Here is a 14,680-nt window from a genome sequence, read left to right on the forward strand (position 1 = left end):
CCCACAGCAGGGCAGGACACTGCAGCCTTTGCAGCTCCAGATTTCCAGCACCGCAGTTTCAAGATTTTCACACAGTCACATGGAAACCTTGCAATCTTTGGGTTGTCAAAAACCCAGATTTCCACTTCACGACAATAAGCACTGAACCATTCTTATGGGTTATTGCCATAGTGCTTCTCAGTAAACACCGACTGCAGAGGATTTACATGTATTTAAACATGTATTCAAATATTATTCTTTCTTCCTCCCCCCTTCCCTCTCCCCATGTGGAAAGAATTATTTTGCAAGGCAAATGACAACCATTTGACTCATACAAAACAACATGAAACCAAGACTGTCAGTAGATTTATACCACATCCTTTAGGGTTTTCGTTCAGTTTCTCATAGTGAAACATCTCATGGCTTTCATAATTTTCAACAGATAACTTGAAATTGCCCATACCACAAACACAGCAGTGGAGTTTCCAATAATGCTTAACTGATTTTTTTTTTTCCTGTGCTCTGAAGAAACAAAGACCTCATCACATGCAACAATAAAATACACTATTTTTCATGTATTTGACCATTTTTTAGATATTTTTCCTCCTCAAAGCAGCGTGTTACGCAAAAATCAGTGTGCGAGATGATGTAGCACCCTAATCACAGAGAGATGTGGTTGACGTGAGCCTGGATGTATTTCTGGAACAATATTAAACTTTAATCTCATTCTATGAGGTCACAGTTTCCCAAACAAATAAATGGACTGCCGCTTTTGTGTGTCCTCGCCACCTTCTTTTTTTTTTTTTTAAACTATAATTTTTATTTAAATAAGACACAGGAACTTCTATACCGAAAAAATACAAAACAAAAGCCACACATTTCCTTGTGTAAAGCAATATTGTGTGATAATTTGAATACTGTTCAGCACAGTGGCTAGAAATAACAGTACAACTATGTACAAAACTTTAAACAATATTTGACAAATTTCTACAGCTGGATGTAGAATACAATAGAGATAAACAACTGCTGGGAAATTTACATGGCAAAGCATTAGCTTTAACGCATTTGGTTCAAAACCTTCAAATCTGCTAAGAACAAATGTGCAATTCAATTAATATTTAGTTTCTCATGGAAAAAAAAAATAAAAGTACACAATGGCATTGCAGTTATTGTACAGAGTTCACCACTGATCTAAAAACAACTCATCGTATCCCCCGGTAATCTCACACCAACAACCGAGACTATGATTTCTTATCTGGACATAACAGAGCAAAAAAAGGTCATCGTACTGCAATGTTAATCTAGAAGGAAAAATATCAAAAGGAATCGATACTTACATCGTGAGTATTTCCTCCCCTTTATCTTCAATCTATAAAATATATAGTGTTTTCACCTAGGCCTGAGATTAGTAGGGTTAAAGATGGCTGTTGTGTTTCAAGCAGGTTTTTCACGTGAAAATGGTTAGAGACAGACCTCCTCATGTTTTCTGCAGGGGAGCCAAAAACCAGTTACTGTTTTATAGGCTGCAAATTCCACCTTGTAAGGCAGTATTAACAAAACCTCGGTAATAAAAAGAAACCACGCTTTATCTCCAAAGCAAGCATGTACTTAGTGAGCAGTTATTGGTTGTTCACTCTCACCCCCCTCCATTCTCATCTCCAAAAGTGGGAAAGAAATAAAAGAATAATGGAGCAAATTTAAATGCTCGGTAGCTGCAGGCTACTAATCTCTTCAATTCCTGGAAAAGGTGAGCTTTATTCTCTTAGGAGCAGACAGCATAAATGTAATTCCACTGAGCTGAAAGCAATGGAGCAAGAACATCAAGTTTATTTTGCCCCTGGGGTCCCTCTTTGTATCACAGGAAATTATCTCTGAAAGCAGTGCTCTTCTTGTTCCAGTACAGCAGAAGAGCACCACTAACCCGCTCTTGCCATTTTGAGAAAGCGTCCAGCCTGCAAAACCAGGATCATCATCTTTTTATTATTACAATTCATACTTAAGGAGGGGGGAGAACACACTTTTACACATACAGCTTAAAGTAAGCAAAAGTTATGGGAGAAGCTTTGATTAAGTAACAAACTTAAAACTACTGTTTTCCCCATCCCTCTTAAAACACCCACTTGCTACTTGCGGACTTCAATCCAAACACAGTTACTCACTACATAAATTAAATGCTGCTCATCTAACACTGCTCGACAAAATCTGAAAACCTATTTCCAACCAGCAAATGAATGAGCATTTCCAAAAGAGAAACTAAACATTAATTTGACTTTTAGACGGTAACAGTAGCATTTCACATCCTTAACTGCCAACAAAAACATGAGAGGAAATCCCCATCACCCCGCCGTGAAACCTGAAGGAATTTCTGTCCTCAAACAAAAACATTCTTGTCTTTCAAAATCCTCTCACACACAACATGGAATGTTTCTCATGTACAGCCTAGTACTGAACACTTTATTTGCAACAGTTTAACAGTCATTAACCGAGCAACACCTGAAACCTTTAAATGCCACATTTTACATATATTGAAATGACAGTGAATGCAACAGTTGTTTTTTTGCTTGTAAGCACATGACAAAGTGATATTCATCACAGATTTGCTGGTTCTCCTCACGTTCACCCACGTCCAGGGTCACCATTCACCTGGAGCTGAATGCACTTATTCCAAGAAAGTGGAATGTAATGAGGAAATATTAATGCATAAAATAAGGAAAGGCAAAAGAGTGATGTTCCCTCTTTAGCTTTGTAGCTGTAAAATATTTAATATCCCAATATGATATACATTCCAAGTTACCTGAGTTTACACTTCGAGAGAAGTACCTGAAGCTAGGCCATAGGATGGGCACTGTGCAACTGCTGTGGCCATTTTTTTTTTTTTTTTTTTTTTTTTTTTTTTTTTTTTGCATTGTGTGTATTACAGAAGTTAGAAACATAAACACCTGGATCAATTGTAAACATAATCCTGAAGTACAGTATTTTCCATAGGACACAACACAGCAAGACATTTTCTATTCAGACAGGCAACTTTTTTTTCTTTTTTTTATATATATATAGAGCTTATTTATACTGTAGAATTTGAAACAGAACACAGGACACAGTACTAATCTGGTCAAACATACTATGAAATGCATAGTCTCCACTTAAAACGCTTAATGATATATGGATTCTGCAGGCATCACTGCTTTCTCACAAAAGATGCTGAATATGGATTCTGTCCCTGCCAAGAACAGCGTTGAGATATTTTTCAGAATGCTGCTAAGTACTGCATTTTGTTCTGAAAGGTTGCCACCTCATGCAGATGTATCTGAACTGAACTGTTACCTCCTCAATCCTTGCTTTGGGGCAGAGGCCTGCTCCACACCTCGGTCTAGATTAGCGCATAGCTCTGAGGAGAGGAATGCTCTTCAGTCTGAATTTCTTGCAGAAGAGGCTGCTGCTGCTGCTGGGATGGTTGCTGTACCAAGACCTCTGTAGAGTCCATTGTGCTGGTGTCATCTGACAGAGATGAGAAAGAGACCCGAGACGAAAGCTGCTCAACAGTCAGGCTGCTCAAAGCTGTGCTTTGACTGGAGTTTGGAGAGTTCTTCAGTGTCAGGTCTGAAGCGGGAAGTAGGGGGCCCAGAAGTTTCACAGGACAGAAAGCTGATCCGGTTGGGATGAAATTAACCTTGTTTTTGTCAGGACATGAAAAGAGAGGGGTTGAGACAGGCTGACGAGACCTACAACAAGAAAAGAGATTACATACTCGGCCAACTGAGAAGTTTATACGTTGTAAACTTTGTGGTTCTACAGGTTGCTAAAATGTGAATGACAAGGAATGGGATTAATTGGACAGAGGGGCAAACATCTTCCATATTGGTAGTCAGCTAACTGATCCACAGCATTAAAAACAGTGCCATCACAAAAATGACTTGATTGTTACTGGATAAACATGCACCTTTCCAGCGAGAAAAATCTGCAATACATACGCACGTGAAAAAATGCCATGGTAATTTAGAATGACACAAATTCCTCTTTAACGACAGCACTGCACAAACAACACGTGGTCACATCAAATCTTTGAGAGACTCCATTAATTTGACCTCTCCTTTCCCATATTCCATCATTTGCTCGGAGGCTTCCTCCACAACCTAGCATTGCTCCTTCACCATCCATTGGGCAATGAATGCTACTAGAGCAAGACCCATCCCCTCCTTCATTCTTTTCATCCACAGGAGCTAAGCACACAACCTCAACAGCATGTGTTTACTGCTGAGTCTAGGGAAAAAGACACGATGTCCAAGAGTTTAATGTCTGATTTCCTGCTCAACAGCAAAACTATTGAGCAAAGTTTAATGTCATTAAGTATACTACCATCTAAACACACTTTATATTATATAGATCTCATGCCATTTTATGCATTTTAAACACAAGCGTAGCCATAGGTTATACAGACGCGACCTTTGCTCAAAACTGATAAAGAATTCTGGCAAGGGGAGTTTGTGTGTCAAACCAGGAACATTTACAAAAGTTAGTACAAGCATATGAAGCGAGGTTTATAAATGCTTAGGAAATTAAATGTACCTTATCTTTTCCGTTTGGATTTTTGTTGCCTTTTATAAAAGCACAGAAAGAGTTCAAGCATAAAAGACTCCATTTCCTCTTCAAACCAACATGAACACTTCAACTTCTCTTCTGTACAAACTAAGAATAGTTTGCTCCTGAAAAGCTCATCAGCTGGAATAGTTTATTCATCTGCAGTTGGCTGGGCTCAGTAAACAGGTTTACTGCTTTGCAGATACCAGCTGATATAAAAGGCATTACTTACGACATTTCCTCAAAGACCTTCACTCGCTCACATCCCTCTGGGGGCTCTCGTTTGAACATGTAGCTGTTGTTTGGTTTGGGAGATGAGGCATACTTGGGCAACGGTGAGCTACTCCCACTGTCTGAAAATTTAAAGCAGTTATATTACTAGAGATTGAGAGTGTTTTCTTGATTAAGCTTGATTTCCAAACAAGATGCCTTTTTCACAGTTCAGCCACTATGCTGGTTTGCTTCTACCACAATGATTCCTTTATCGCAGGCAATTTCTAACACCCTTGCATAGCACATTTCTTCTGAATAAAAGCTTCAGTGCAGCAGTAATCACATAACACGTAACAGGAGGATATTTTTATCCAGAGCACCGCAACTGGCATGAAGAGTTGTGATCCTGGAATCAAATTGGCTCTAATTATGTATTTCAAAAAATATAGATCAACACAGTAATATGCATTACACATGCAGAAGAGTTATGAGTGGTAACGATAATGCCTTCTCATTGCATAAACAGTTACTGAAAACGTGTGCATAGAGCATCTGTCTTATTTTATAACAATTCTTGGCAGGTATGCTGACCACATTAGTTTCAATAATAGCTCAAAATTTGCAAACAAAACACATTTTTAATACAGATACTGGTATGTCATCATTATAATGTCCCACCTCATTTGCTCTACAGTTTAGTTCTCTTAGCATCCAAAATCAAGCCTCCACAATTCCACTCTCATCGTCACTAACTATTAGGACCTAGCTATTCTTAATGGCTGCAGCTGCCTTTGTGTTTTGCAGAGGGTTACTAGGCACACCTAGAACTAAAGACACATACGTCTAGGACATAGGACAGACTTCACAGCAGGCAGACTTTCACACTTCCTGGCAAGTCTGAGAAATAAGACTCAACTCTCGTGAAGTCAGAAGAACAACAGTTTGAAAAGTTCACCTTAAAGTGAACCACCTTTTCCTTCATCTTGACAACGTTGACACTGAATTCAAGAAGAAAAAGTAGATGCAAAAATAATTACTCACTGAAATTGACCCTTCTGCAGTGGCTTCTACTTTTTCCAAGAGCAAGAGGCCAACACAAGTGGCTCCCTGTTCTATCTTTGGGCTTACAATTTAAAAAAATGAAACAAAAAGGCAAGGTTAAGGAGGATTTAGCAACTTACAAGAAAAAGCAATGAAGAGAAATTGTAGCTCCTACTTTGGCTCCTTTCAAGTGTTTTCACCAGTCTGGTGTACCTTATTCTTTTTAACTCTGATATCTTTCCTTATTCTGTTGCTGTTCAAATGTGCCTTTTCAGCAACACTGGAAAACCAACCAAAGCTTCAAGCATTACAATCTGGGTTCACTGAAACATGTAAGTTTTTCTTAAGAATTTGCAGATGGTAACTACATAAACATTTGCATACATATGACTCAAATACAGAGGCTAATCATTAGAGGTTTTGAACCATCAGTGAGACACAAATCAGCTTCAATGTCACATACCCTATTTTACTGTCAAAGGTATGAGAAGATGGTCAAAATAGACCTTTGTATAGTGATTATTCTGCTCTTGCCTGCTGCATGGTGAATACAACTTCCATTTACAGAATTTTTGGTGTTAACTGTATGAAGGCAACAAGTCTAGAGACAATGCAGGTATTTGTCCTGCTGAGCACGTGATGGTCTTCTGGAATCTTTCCACTGTTGGCCCTCATAGCTCATTCCGAATACAGAAATCATTAACAGAACCCCGACAGTTTGTTTCCCCCTTCCAATATTTAAAATTGAAGATCCAAGTTTCTATTTAAAAACTCTGGGACATAAAATGAGCTTCTGTTCATTCTAGCGAATACTGGAAAACTGTGGAGGTACATCCAAGGAAAGAATTAAACTGAATTCAAAGTTAAGTCAGCTCTTGGAAGATTCAGAGTGTTGTCTAGCCAGTGCAGTTTTCAATAAATTTTGGTTTGTTTAGCCCTGTTTGGCAGAAACTTTCTACATAGAACATCTGTTAAACATGTAAAAAAAAAAAAAAAATCATATAATTTAACCAATCTGTTTCTCCCTTTGCCTCCTTGAGCTTTTAAAGCTTACTAAATGGTTAGCTTTTCACTTTGACCAAACACACACCACAATAGTATCTGAAAAGCACAGGAGGCTGACACGTATAAGCTCGCTGTTAGCTCTTCACTTAGAGTGTAATAATGGAAGGGTGCAGGTAATAAAGCCACCAGCTGTAGTGGTAAGAGGAAGTGTGAAGCTTAAGCCAGTCTCCAGCCATGTATCCTATCGGGTCTTAAGCAATAAATCATAACATCATTACTCATCTGCAGAGTCATTTAAGGGATATTCTCAAACAATGCTATTTATTTTTCATTTTTTATATGCTTTCTCAGAGGTTGCAATGCACGATCTGGCATCTGCACCTTCCAGCCTCCCACCGGTAGGGTGTGCTCTGGCATATTTCAACAAACTAATCACATTTCATTACCATTAGGATTGAAGATTAACAGCTGTAACCTTTAAAGTGAGCTTTGTTACCATAACCACACTGAAGACAATAGGGAGCCCTATTACGTAGAATTCCTGAACATATTTCAAACTGACATATTCTATAATCTAGAAAATGTTTAAATTCATAATTAGACACTGAAAAATAATATTGTAACAAAAGCATTCAACACCACTAACTTTAGCTTGCATATGTTATAACGGACAGACTGAAAACAGCTTGTAAAGAACTTTTTCTTTTCAGTGACATAACTTGGCCAGTGAACCTTGGGATTTGGTTTGATACATTCAAAAGGATTTTCCAGCTCAAAAACGCCTTTGTTTTTAAGGCTACCCAAAGACTTCTCATACAATTTTTATTTTAAAAAACTGAATGAATCAGACACCCAGAAGTTAGAAAATGAGATCCAGGTCAAGAGATAGCATCTTCATGAACAGATTACTTGTTACAGCTGCTAGCAACAGCAGGAATATTCAATCTACACAAAAGTACCAGAATAAAAATCCCTAGAAAGCAGGTTACACTATTTTCACATAAAACAAACAAACAAACAAACATCACTGAATCCTTATGCCTTTGGATGCCTTTGAATTTTACCTCTGTTACTAAATATGTGGGACATGTTAGTCTCATGAAGAAGGATATCATAAAACAGATCTAATGAAAGCAGTAGCTTTAATGGAGCAAGGCAGTCGTTTAGCTTGCAGTGACAGTATTTCACAATAAATCACAAAGCCTGGTGCCATGAAAATACACTCTCTCCCACCCTTCTCTCTCTGCTCCAATCTTTACCATTCGGTATCATTGCACTATTTGGAGATGTATTGTGACCCTTTTCTGAAATCTTTCACTTTCTTTTGAAAAATTCAATAGACTTAGCAGCTCCCTGCAGAAACTTAAACCAAACAGCTGATGCAGTCCAAAGAGCAGCTGTGAAGGCCTCAGGCCAAAGCACAGCTTTGCACAAGAAATAAAAGATGCTTTGGAAATGTAAAGCAGCGCTGTCTGTACAGAGTGCTGGCTCCTCTCACTGCTCCTGTGTCTCAGTCAAACTGCTAACCCTCATTCTCCACACAGAATCACACTCAGGAGCAAATTTTAAGCTGATAATCATATTTTAATGGAAAATTAAGTTATTCCACTAAGGAGAAAAATAAAATTCCATCTTGAGACAAGTAACAAAAAAAAAAAAATCTTAAGTTTAAAATGCCTAAATTCTGGTTATGTGTAGAAAAACATTTTTCAAAACTTAGCAGGTCTTGCAGCAAAGTTACATAAGTTATACTGCAGCACAACGGAATCTTTTAAGATGAGCACAAAAAAGTTTGTTTTGTAATGTAGTTAACATCAATAACAGATGTTAATAAAATCACTCTCAAAATCCTTTTCTTTCCTTACAATTTCTACCGGTATCACTCACTTCGCTATAATTTAACTCTTCTGAAGCTAACATTCTGACCAACCTGTGACATCAATGTTCTGAGAGTGAAGGGCACACTTCCTAACGATTGATGCTACTTTTACAACCTCTGAACAAAGTATTTGCTCCTGGCAAACTGCTATGTGTTTTTCTAGTTTCTATCTTGTCCTTAAAGAACAAAGTTGCAATGAGGAATTCAAGCTTCTATTTTGATAAGCAGGGTATCATAAAGCCTAAACTAATTTAAAAATATAATTAAGTTTAACTCTAGAAAGCTTCCTGTTTATCACCATCACCTATATACAAAGGCAGACTTTCGATACAGACCTAAAGCCAGTCTTAAGATTGAAACCACAAATACATATCTATCTACTCATTGTGAAGTTCAGCAATGGATTTTACTCCAGTGAACTGCTCAGATCATCACAGATGGAAGATAAAGACCCTGAAAATCATTGAGAAAATTAAGTGCAATATTTCAAATTATCTTCACTTGCTAGTGCTACTAAAAACCACTAAAAAACTACACTCACTGTGATAATTGCATACCAATCATTCAATTTTATCACTTTTTAAGATATGTATGTTTTAAGGATAGATACAACAAACTTACCTGTCAAGGCATTTCCCTGACTGCTTGTACTTTAGTGGATGTCTACATATGCATACTGTAAGAAAGGAAAGTAGCAAGGGGGAAAATAATATCCACAGTTGGTTTTGGAACATGACTACCTATCACTCTGTGTTGGGATAAGACCTTATGGTTAACTTACAGGAAGACCTCATTGTGGCCTTCCAGTACTTGAAGGGAGCATATAAACCGGAGGGAGAATTACTGCTTATGAGGGTAGATAGTGATAGGACAAGGGGGAATGGTTTCAAACTGAGAAAGGAGAGGTTTAGGTCAGATATTAGGAGGAAGTTCTTCACACAGAGGGAGGTGACACAGTGGAACAGGTTGCCCAAGGAGGCTGTGGATGCCCCATCCCTGGAGGCATTCAAGGCCAGGCTGGATGTGGCTCTGGGCAGCCTGGTCTGGTGGTTGGTGACCCTGCACATAGCAGGGGGTTGGAACTCGATGATCTTTGAGGTCCTTTTCATCCCAGGCCATTCTATGATCTATGATATAATTTCTTTTGCCCCAGTCTTACTCACTTCAGCTTATCACTTAGAATTAAGATTACTTTAAGGATGATCAAACAGAAAATAATTGCAGGAAGTGCTTAAATCTTAGCTTGTAACCTCAAAATACTGTTGCTTTCAGCTCATTAGTAAATCTATGCCAAATCAAAATCTTAGCTTTCATTTCCTGTGAACATACTGCTATTAGCTTGCACATCTCTCCCAAATGCATTTTTCCAAAATAAAGCTCATATTTACATTGATTAAAAGCTCAAGTCTAGACAACCAGAAACCCAAGAATCATTTCATTGTAAAAAGAATTGTTCAAAATCAATCTTTTTATGACGGTGCCTCATTTTCACACTGTCTTGTCTGTAAATTAACTCTGTTCTCAAACTCTGATTTACTCCCTCCATAAAACTACTTTTTTCAAACTTAGACAAAACACTGAATATTGACATATTAGCACACAAATTACACTGAATTTTCCTTCTGTTAGAACAACATATGCAGACAGATAATTACTCTCCATCAGATTTTTTTAAACTCAGATATGAGTTCCTCACCAAATAGCTTCAAATGGGATGCGACTTCAGAGGCAGAGTACTTATAAAGTAGTCCAAAAACTCACTGTTTTGATCAGTAAATAACTCACCCATGATGAATACACAGTCTATCACAAACCTTCTTGAAACCCTTTTGAAACAAACATGTTACACTCTGAATTCTTTGCATTCAAATCTTCATAAATGGGTAAAACTGTTTGCTGTGCTCCTCTGACGTATTTATGGAAGATGTTTGTGAAGCTTCACAAACAAGAGGGAAAAAGATATGTGAACAAACAAAACCAATTTTAAGATAAGTCCTCAATCCCTCCACAACAATCAAACAAAAACGAAAACTGATGTAATGAGTAAAATGAAGGTAACTGTAAAAGCAGGACATCACATGCCTCCCATAGGTAAAGGTGGGCCGTTCTACTCTCACCTTTATCACGGTCATAGAGTAAGTCTTCTGTTGAGCAAGGACTCCCATCCTGAGATTCAGGAGGGCAAAAGGGAGACACACATGGTGAATGGCTGCTGCAGCTGCTGCTGCGCTCCTGGACAGACGGAGTCTGAGTGTCAATGCTTCGTGTACTACTGCTACGATAGTGAGCAGGTAGCGGGGCCCTTCGACCATCAGGGATATCCAACGGCTGCAAGAGAAACAAGCAACTCAGATTTCTGAGAAAAGATCCAGCTAGTACTCGTAATTGAACTAAACAGGTGAAATCTAAATAGCTAATTTTTGAAACAACTTCTGGGGAAGAAAATAATGCAATACAAAATGCACAACATACATTAATTATGCTCAATGCTGGGACAATGCACAGATTTCCCAAGACAATGATATGCTCTTATGCAATGGAGTTAAATTAACAAAGAGGTGCACTTTGTTGTTGATCTACACTTGCCAGCATTTTTTTTTTTTTTTTTTAGCATTTTTTCTGATATTTTAGAAAGCAATCTCCTCCTCAAATCAATAGATCTCATTATACTAAAGAGAATAATTTTCAGTAACAGTTAGCACAGAGCATAAACAAGTACCATGACAGAGGTCACACCTGGATAAGAGATATTTCTAATACAATAGCATATTATTGGCCTAACAATGAACTGAATTACAATTACAAATGAAACCATCCAAGTTTGGTTGTAATTCTCTAGCACTCCTGTACTTTCCAACCTACACTTCTGTAGCTGGCTTACAACAAATTCAGAACTAAAAGAAAACATGTACAGGTTTATATAAGGTTCACAAGCTTGTTTCAAACTGAAGAGACAAGCACTGCTTTCTCATATCAGTTTAGTTGGCACCAGCCAGTTGATCTTGCACCCTACGCTGCAACATACAGCATAGATGTTTCTAGCTTTGCTTCAGTAAGGACCATTTCAAGCCACAGAGGAATGATCAAAAGTTCAAGATAGGAAATGTCAGGCCTCCTTCCTTCTCATTTCAAGTGAAGAATTGTGTTTCATTTTCCTCTTTTTTATATGTACCAAAATTAGAGCAGCCAATTCCAGAGCTTAAAATTCAACACAACGTGCTTTTGCTAATAAAGAGGATATGAAACAATATTCATCAGCAACAGCCTATGTAGAAAGCCATCAAATTATACAGAGGCAGGCCTAGCAGAGTTAGAAAATCCTTTCCTTCTTATAAGGCTTCTAGCTAATACCTTTTCACATTTCATTTAAAAGCCAAGCAATACATTATAAGGGGAATATTACAGTTGCTACATCAAATGCTCAAAAGTTTGGATAGAGCTGTTTCAACAGCTGAGCTCATGTTGTATATTACGACAGGACCACGTGTTGCTATTCCCATTGCCCCCAACAGGCCATGACTCATTCAATGCACAAGACAGACCTGAAGATAGACCTGTATTACTACACAGACAGAAGTAGAAAACAAGACTGAAGCTGTAGAAAGAAAATTAGTCTCGTAATTAACATAACAAAAAGAAAAGAACTGCCACACAGATCAGCTTTTTTTTTTTTTAATCTGCTTCTGACACAGAGATTCTACAAGAGGCCAAAGTTATCTGATCCAACTCTTCTCTTTTATCATATCTTTTCTGGAAGCCCAGTCTATACAGGACTGATTTACAAAAGTCTTCATCATTCACAGATGGAGAAGGAAACTGTGAGAGCCGCACTTTGAAGTCCTAAAACACATGCAGTATCCTGAGCTACCTGAAGAAGCACACTATGAAAGCCTGATGGATTTGTTTCTCCATCCATAAAAGGCAAATAATATCACCTTTCTTCTAACATAGGTATGATAAAAATAAAACAACATTTCAGAGACACTCTTAATATATAGTAAGAAAAAATCCATGAAGGAATTCAGATTTCTGGCTTCAAAGCAAGGTTTAGTAGTGAACATTATGACACACATCTAATGAGGAGGAAACACCAAACGGCTGCTCATGACATGCACATACCACAGAGCAGGTAAAGCAAGGATTCCAGGGAGAGAATAAAAACAGTAAGTAATCACATAATTAAAGACTTCAGGATAGCACAGATTTCCACACCTGAAGAAACACCATAGTCTTATGTAGTCAAGAAGCATATCCCAAATCGCTTATTTCAGCCTCTGCTGAATCAAAATTGAAGGCATAGAAAGTCATCTGCATTTTTCAATACGCCTCTAGAAATACATGCAAGTATACAAAGATACATATTTAATCACTCTTTAAAGTAAAATAACAGAAAAAGCCTGAAAATGCTTCAAAAATTACTGTGCTTCTGTATTTCTTTCCCTTAATACTGAGCCCAATTTTTTTTTTTGTACAAGACCATAAGCCTTTGTGAAAACATCAACTTGAAATACTCAATTTTTAAACATGATCAACATGAAAAAAGACTTCAGAACTTACTTTCCATGAGTTATGCCTAAACTATTTTTAAAAACCCAAGTCCTCACAATCTTAAAGCACAAGAAATAGGGTAACTATAATTGAGTACAGCTGCTACTAGTTGTCATAATTCCCAATGCATGGAAAATGGCTGAAAATGACAGAATTCTGTATACTTTTTTTTTTTCTTTCCTGCAGGAGGATTCAGTCATGTACTAATTCTATTCCAAAGGCATTCCAACAAAACATCCAACAACCACTATGAGACAGTATGTTCTTGGATATAGTCATAAACTGTCCTTATACCTCCCTGCAAAAGTACAGAAATGGTCTATTTGACAACATGCACTTCTTAATGCAATTAAAAATCACCAGATTTTTTCAGTATCAATCAAATTAAAACTGTCCTACAGAGTAGCATCAGGAATTCTACTATGACATAATATACCAACAGGAACCTTACAAATAATGTTTCTCAAATGCCTTACATCTATTTGAGAGGCGTTTTCTTCAGAGTAAAGCATTCAATGCTTTTAATTTAAAAACTATTCTCCAGATTGGAGCACAAAGGCAGAGATAGGAAATTGCTTCTGCCTTCTAGCATAAATACAGTCATCAATGCATTAGACAACATGAGAGTGCAAAAATCCATCACATCCTGAAAAGACTGTTCCTTACAAGGAGCATTCAGAAGAATAAAACCCAAAACTTTTCAGATGAAGGATGTGAAGATTAAGGTATAGACCCTGTGCAGCTGTTCAAATTAGAAAAACAATCAAAAACGATTATTACCGGACTGAATTTTCTGATAGGTACGTAAAAGCATTTTACTACCTATTTCCAGAAACAAAAGAAATTAAGCAAGATACTGTGGTGAGTTGGGGGGAACATCTTATTCAAAGTCTCCAACATTTGTGCTGCAGAAACACAACAGGGCAATGAATAAAGGCCAGACAACTTCAGAGAAAGCTGATTCTCTTGTACAATTTGTAGTGGGCACAGAGACAACTACAATTTCCTGGAAAGCTGGTCACCAAATTATAAACCAGGAAGGAAAATATATCCAGAATCTTTAAATAAAGGCATTAGAAGATGAAATGACATTTTTAAGTAAACCTGAGGACAAAAATACTATTAAAAAGGGACTCCAAACTAAATGCCAACTTTAACTGTTTTTATGAAATAAAAATGAGAACGCCTTCAGCCAGCTAAGCAAGAGAGATGATCTGAAAAAATATACACACACGTGGCCAAACCAAAAAGGAAGAAATGCTTGAAATGCTTTGACCACATATCACTAAACTTCACAGTCAATTAGATTATTAGAAGAAAGACCTAATGACGTTACTGTACCATCCATTATCTTTATGAAGCATGTAAAAATAACAAGGCTAATCACTCCACAATTACCCTTCCACAAAGTAAAATTCCTATTATTAAAATACCATGGGT

The 14,680-nt window shown here is 37.5% G+C and overlaps 1 protein-coding gene across 1 annotated transcript in view; it reads right to left on the minus strand.

Annotated features, from left to right (window-relative positions):
* Positions 1 to 2,401: 2,401 nt before the first annotated feature.
* GLCCI1 (glucocorticoid induced 1) overlaps positions 2,402 to 14,680 on the minus strand; it is a 50,876-nt gene continuing 38,597 nt past the window's right edge. Inside the window, exons 6-8 of the mRNA XM_042816457.1 lie at positions 10,810 to 11,020; positions 4,787 to 4,907; positions 2,402 to 3,698 (exon numbers count right to left, since the gene is read on the minus strand). Of these exons, the coding sequence (XP_042672391.1) occupies positions 3,347 to 3,698; positions 4,787 to 4,907; positions 10,810 to 11,020 (684 nt within the window). The 3' untranslated portion in view covers positions 2,402 to 3,346. The remainder of the gene's footprint in view (positions 3,699 to 4,786; positions 4,908 to 10,809; positions 11,021 to 14,680) is intronic.

This window comes from Centrocercus urophasianus, unplaced genomic scaffold (assembly GCF_019232065.1).
Source record: "Centrocercus urophasianus isolate 14NV4802_14NV808 unplaced genomic scaffold, USGS_Curo_1.0 seq_16, whole genome shotgun sequence".
In the NCBI taxonomy this organism is placed as follows: domain Eukaryota; kingdom Metazoa; phylum Chordata; class Aves; order Galliformes; family Phasianidae; genus Centrocercus; species Centrocercus urophasianus.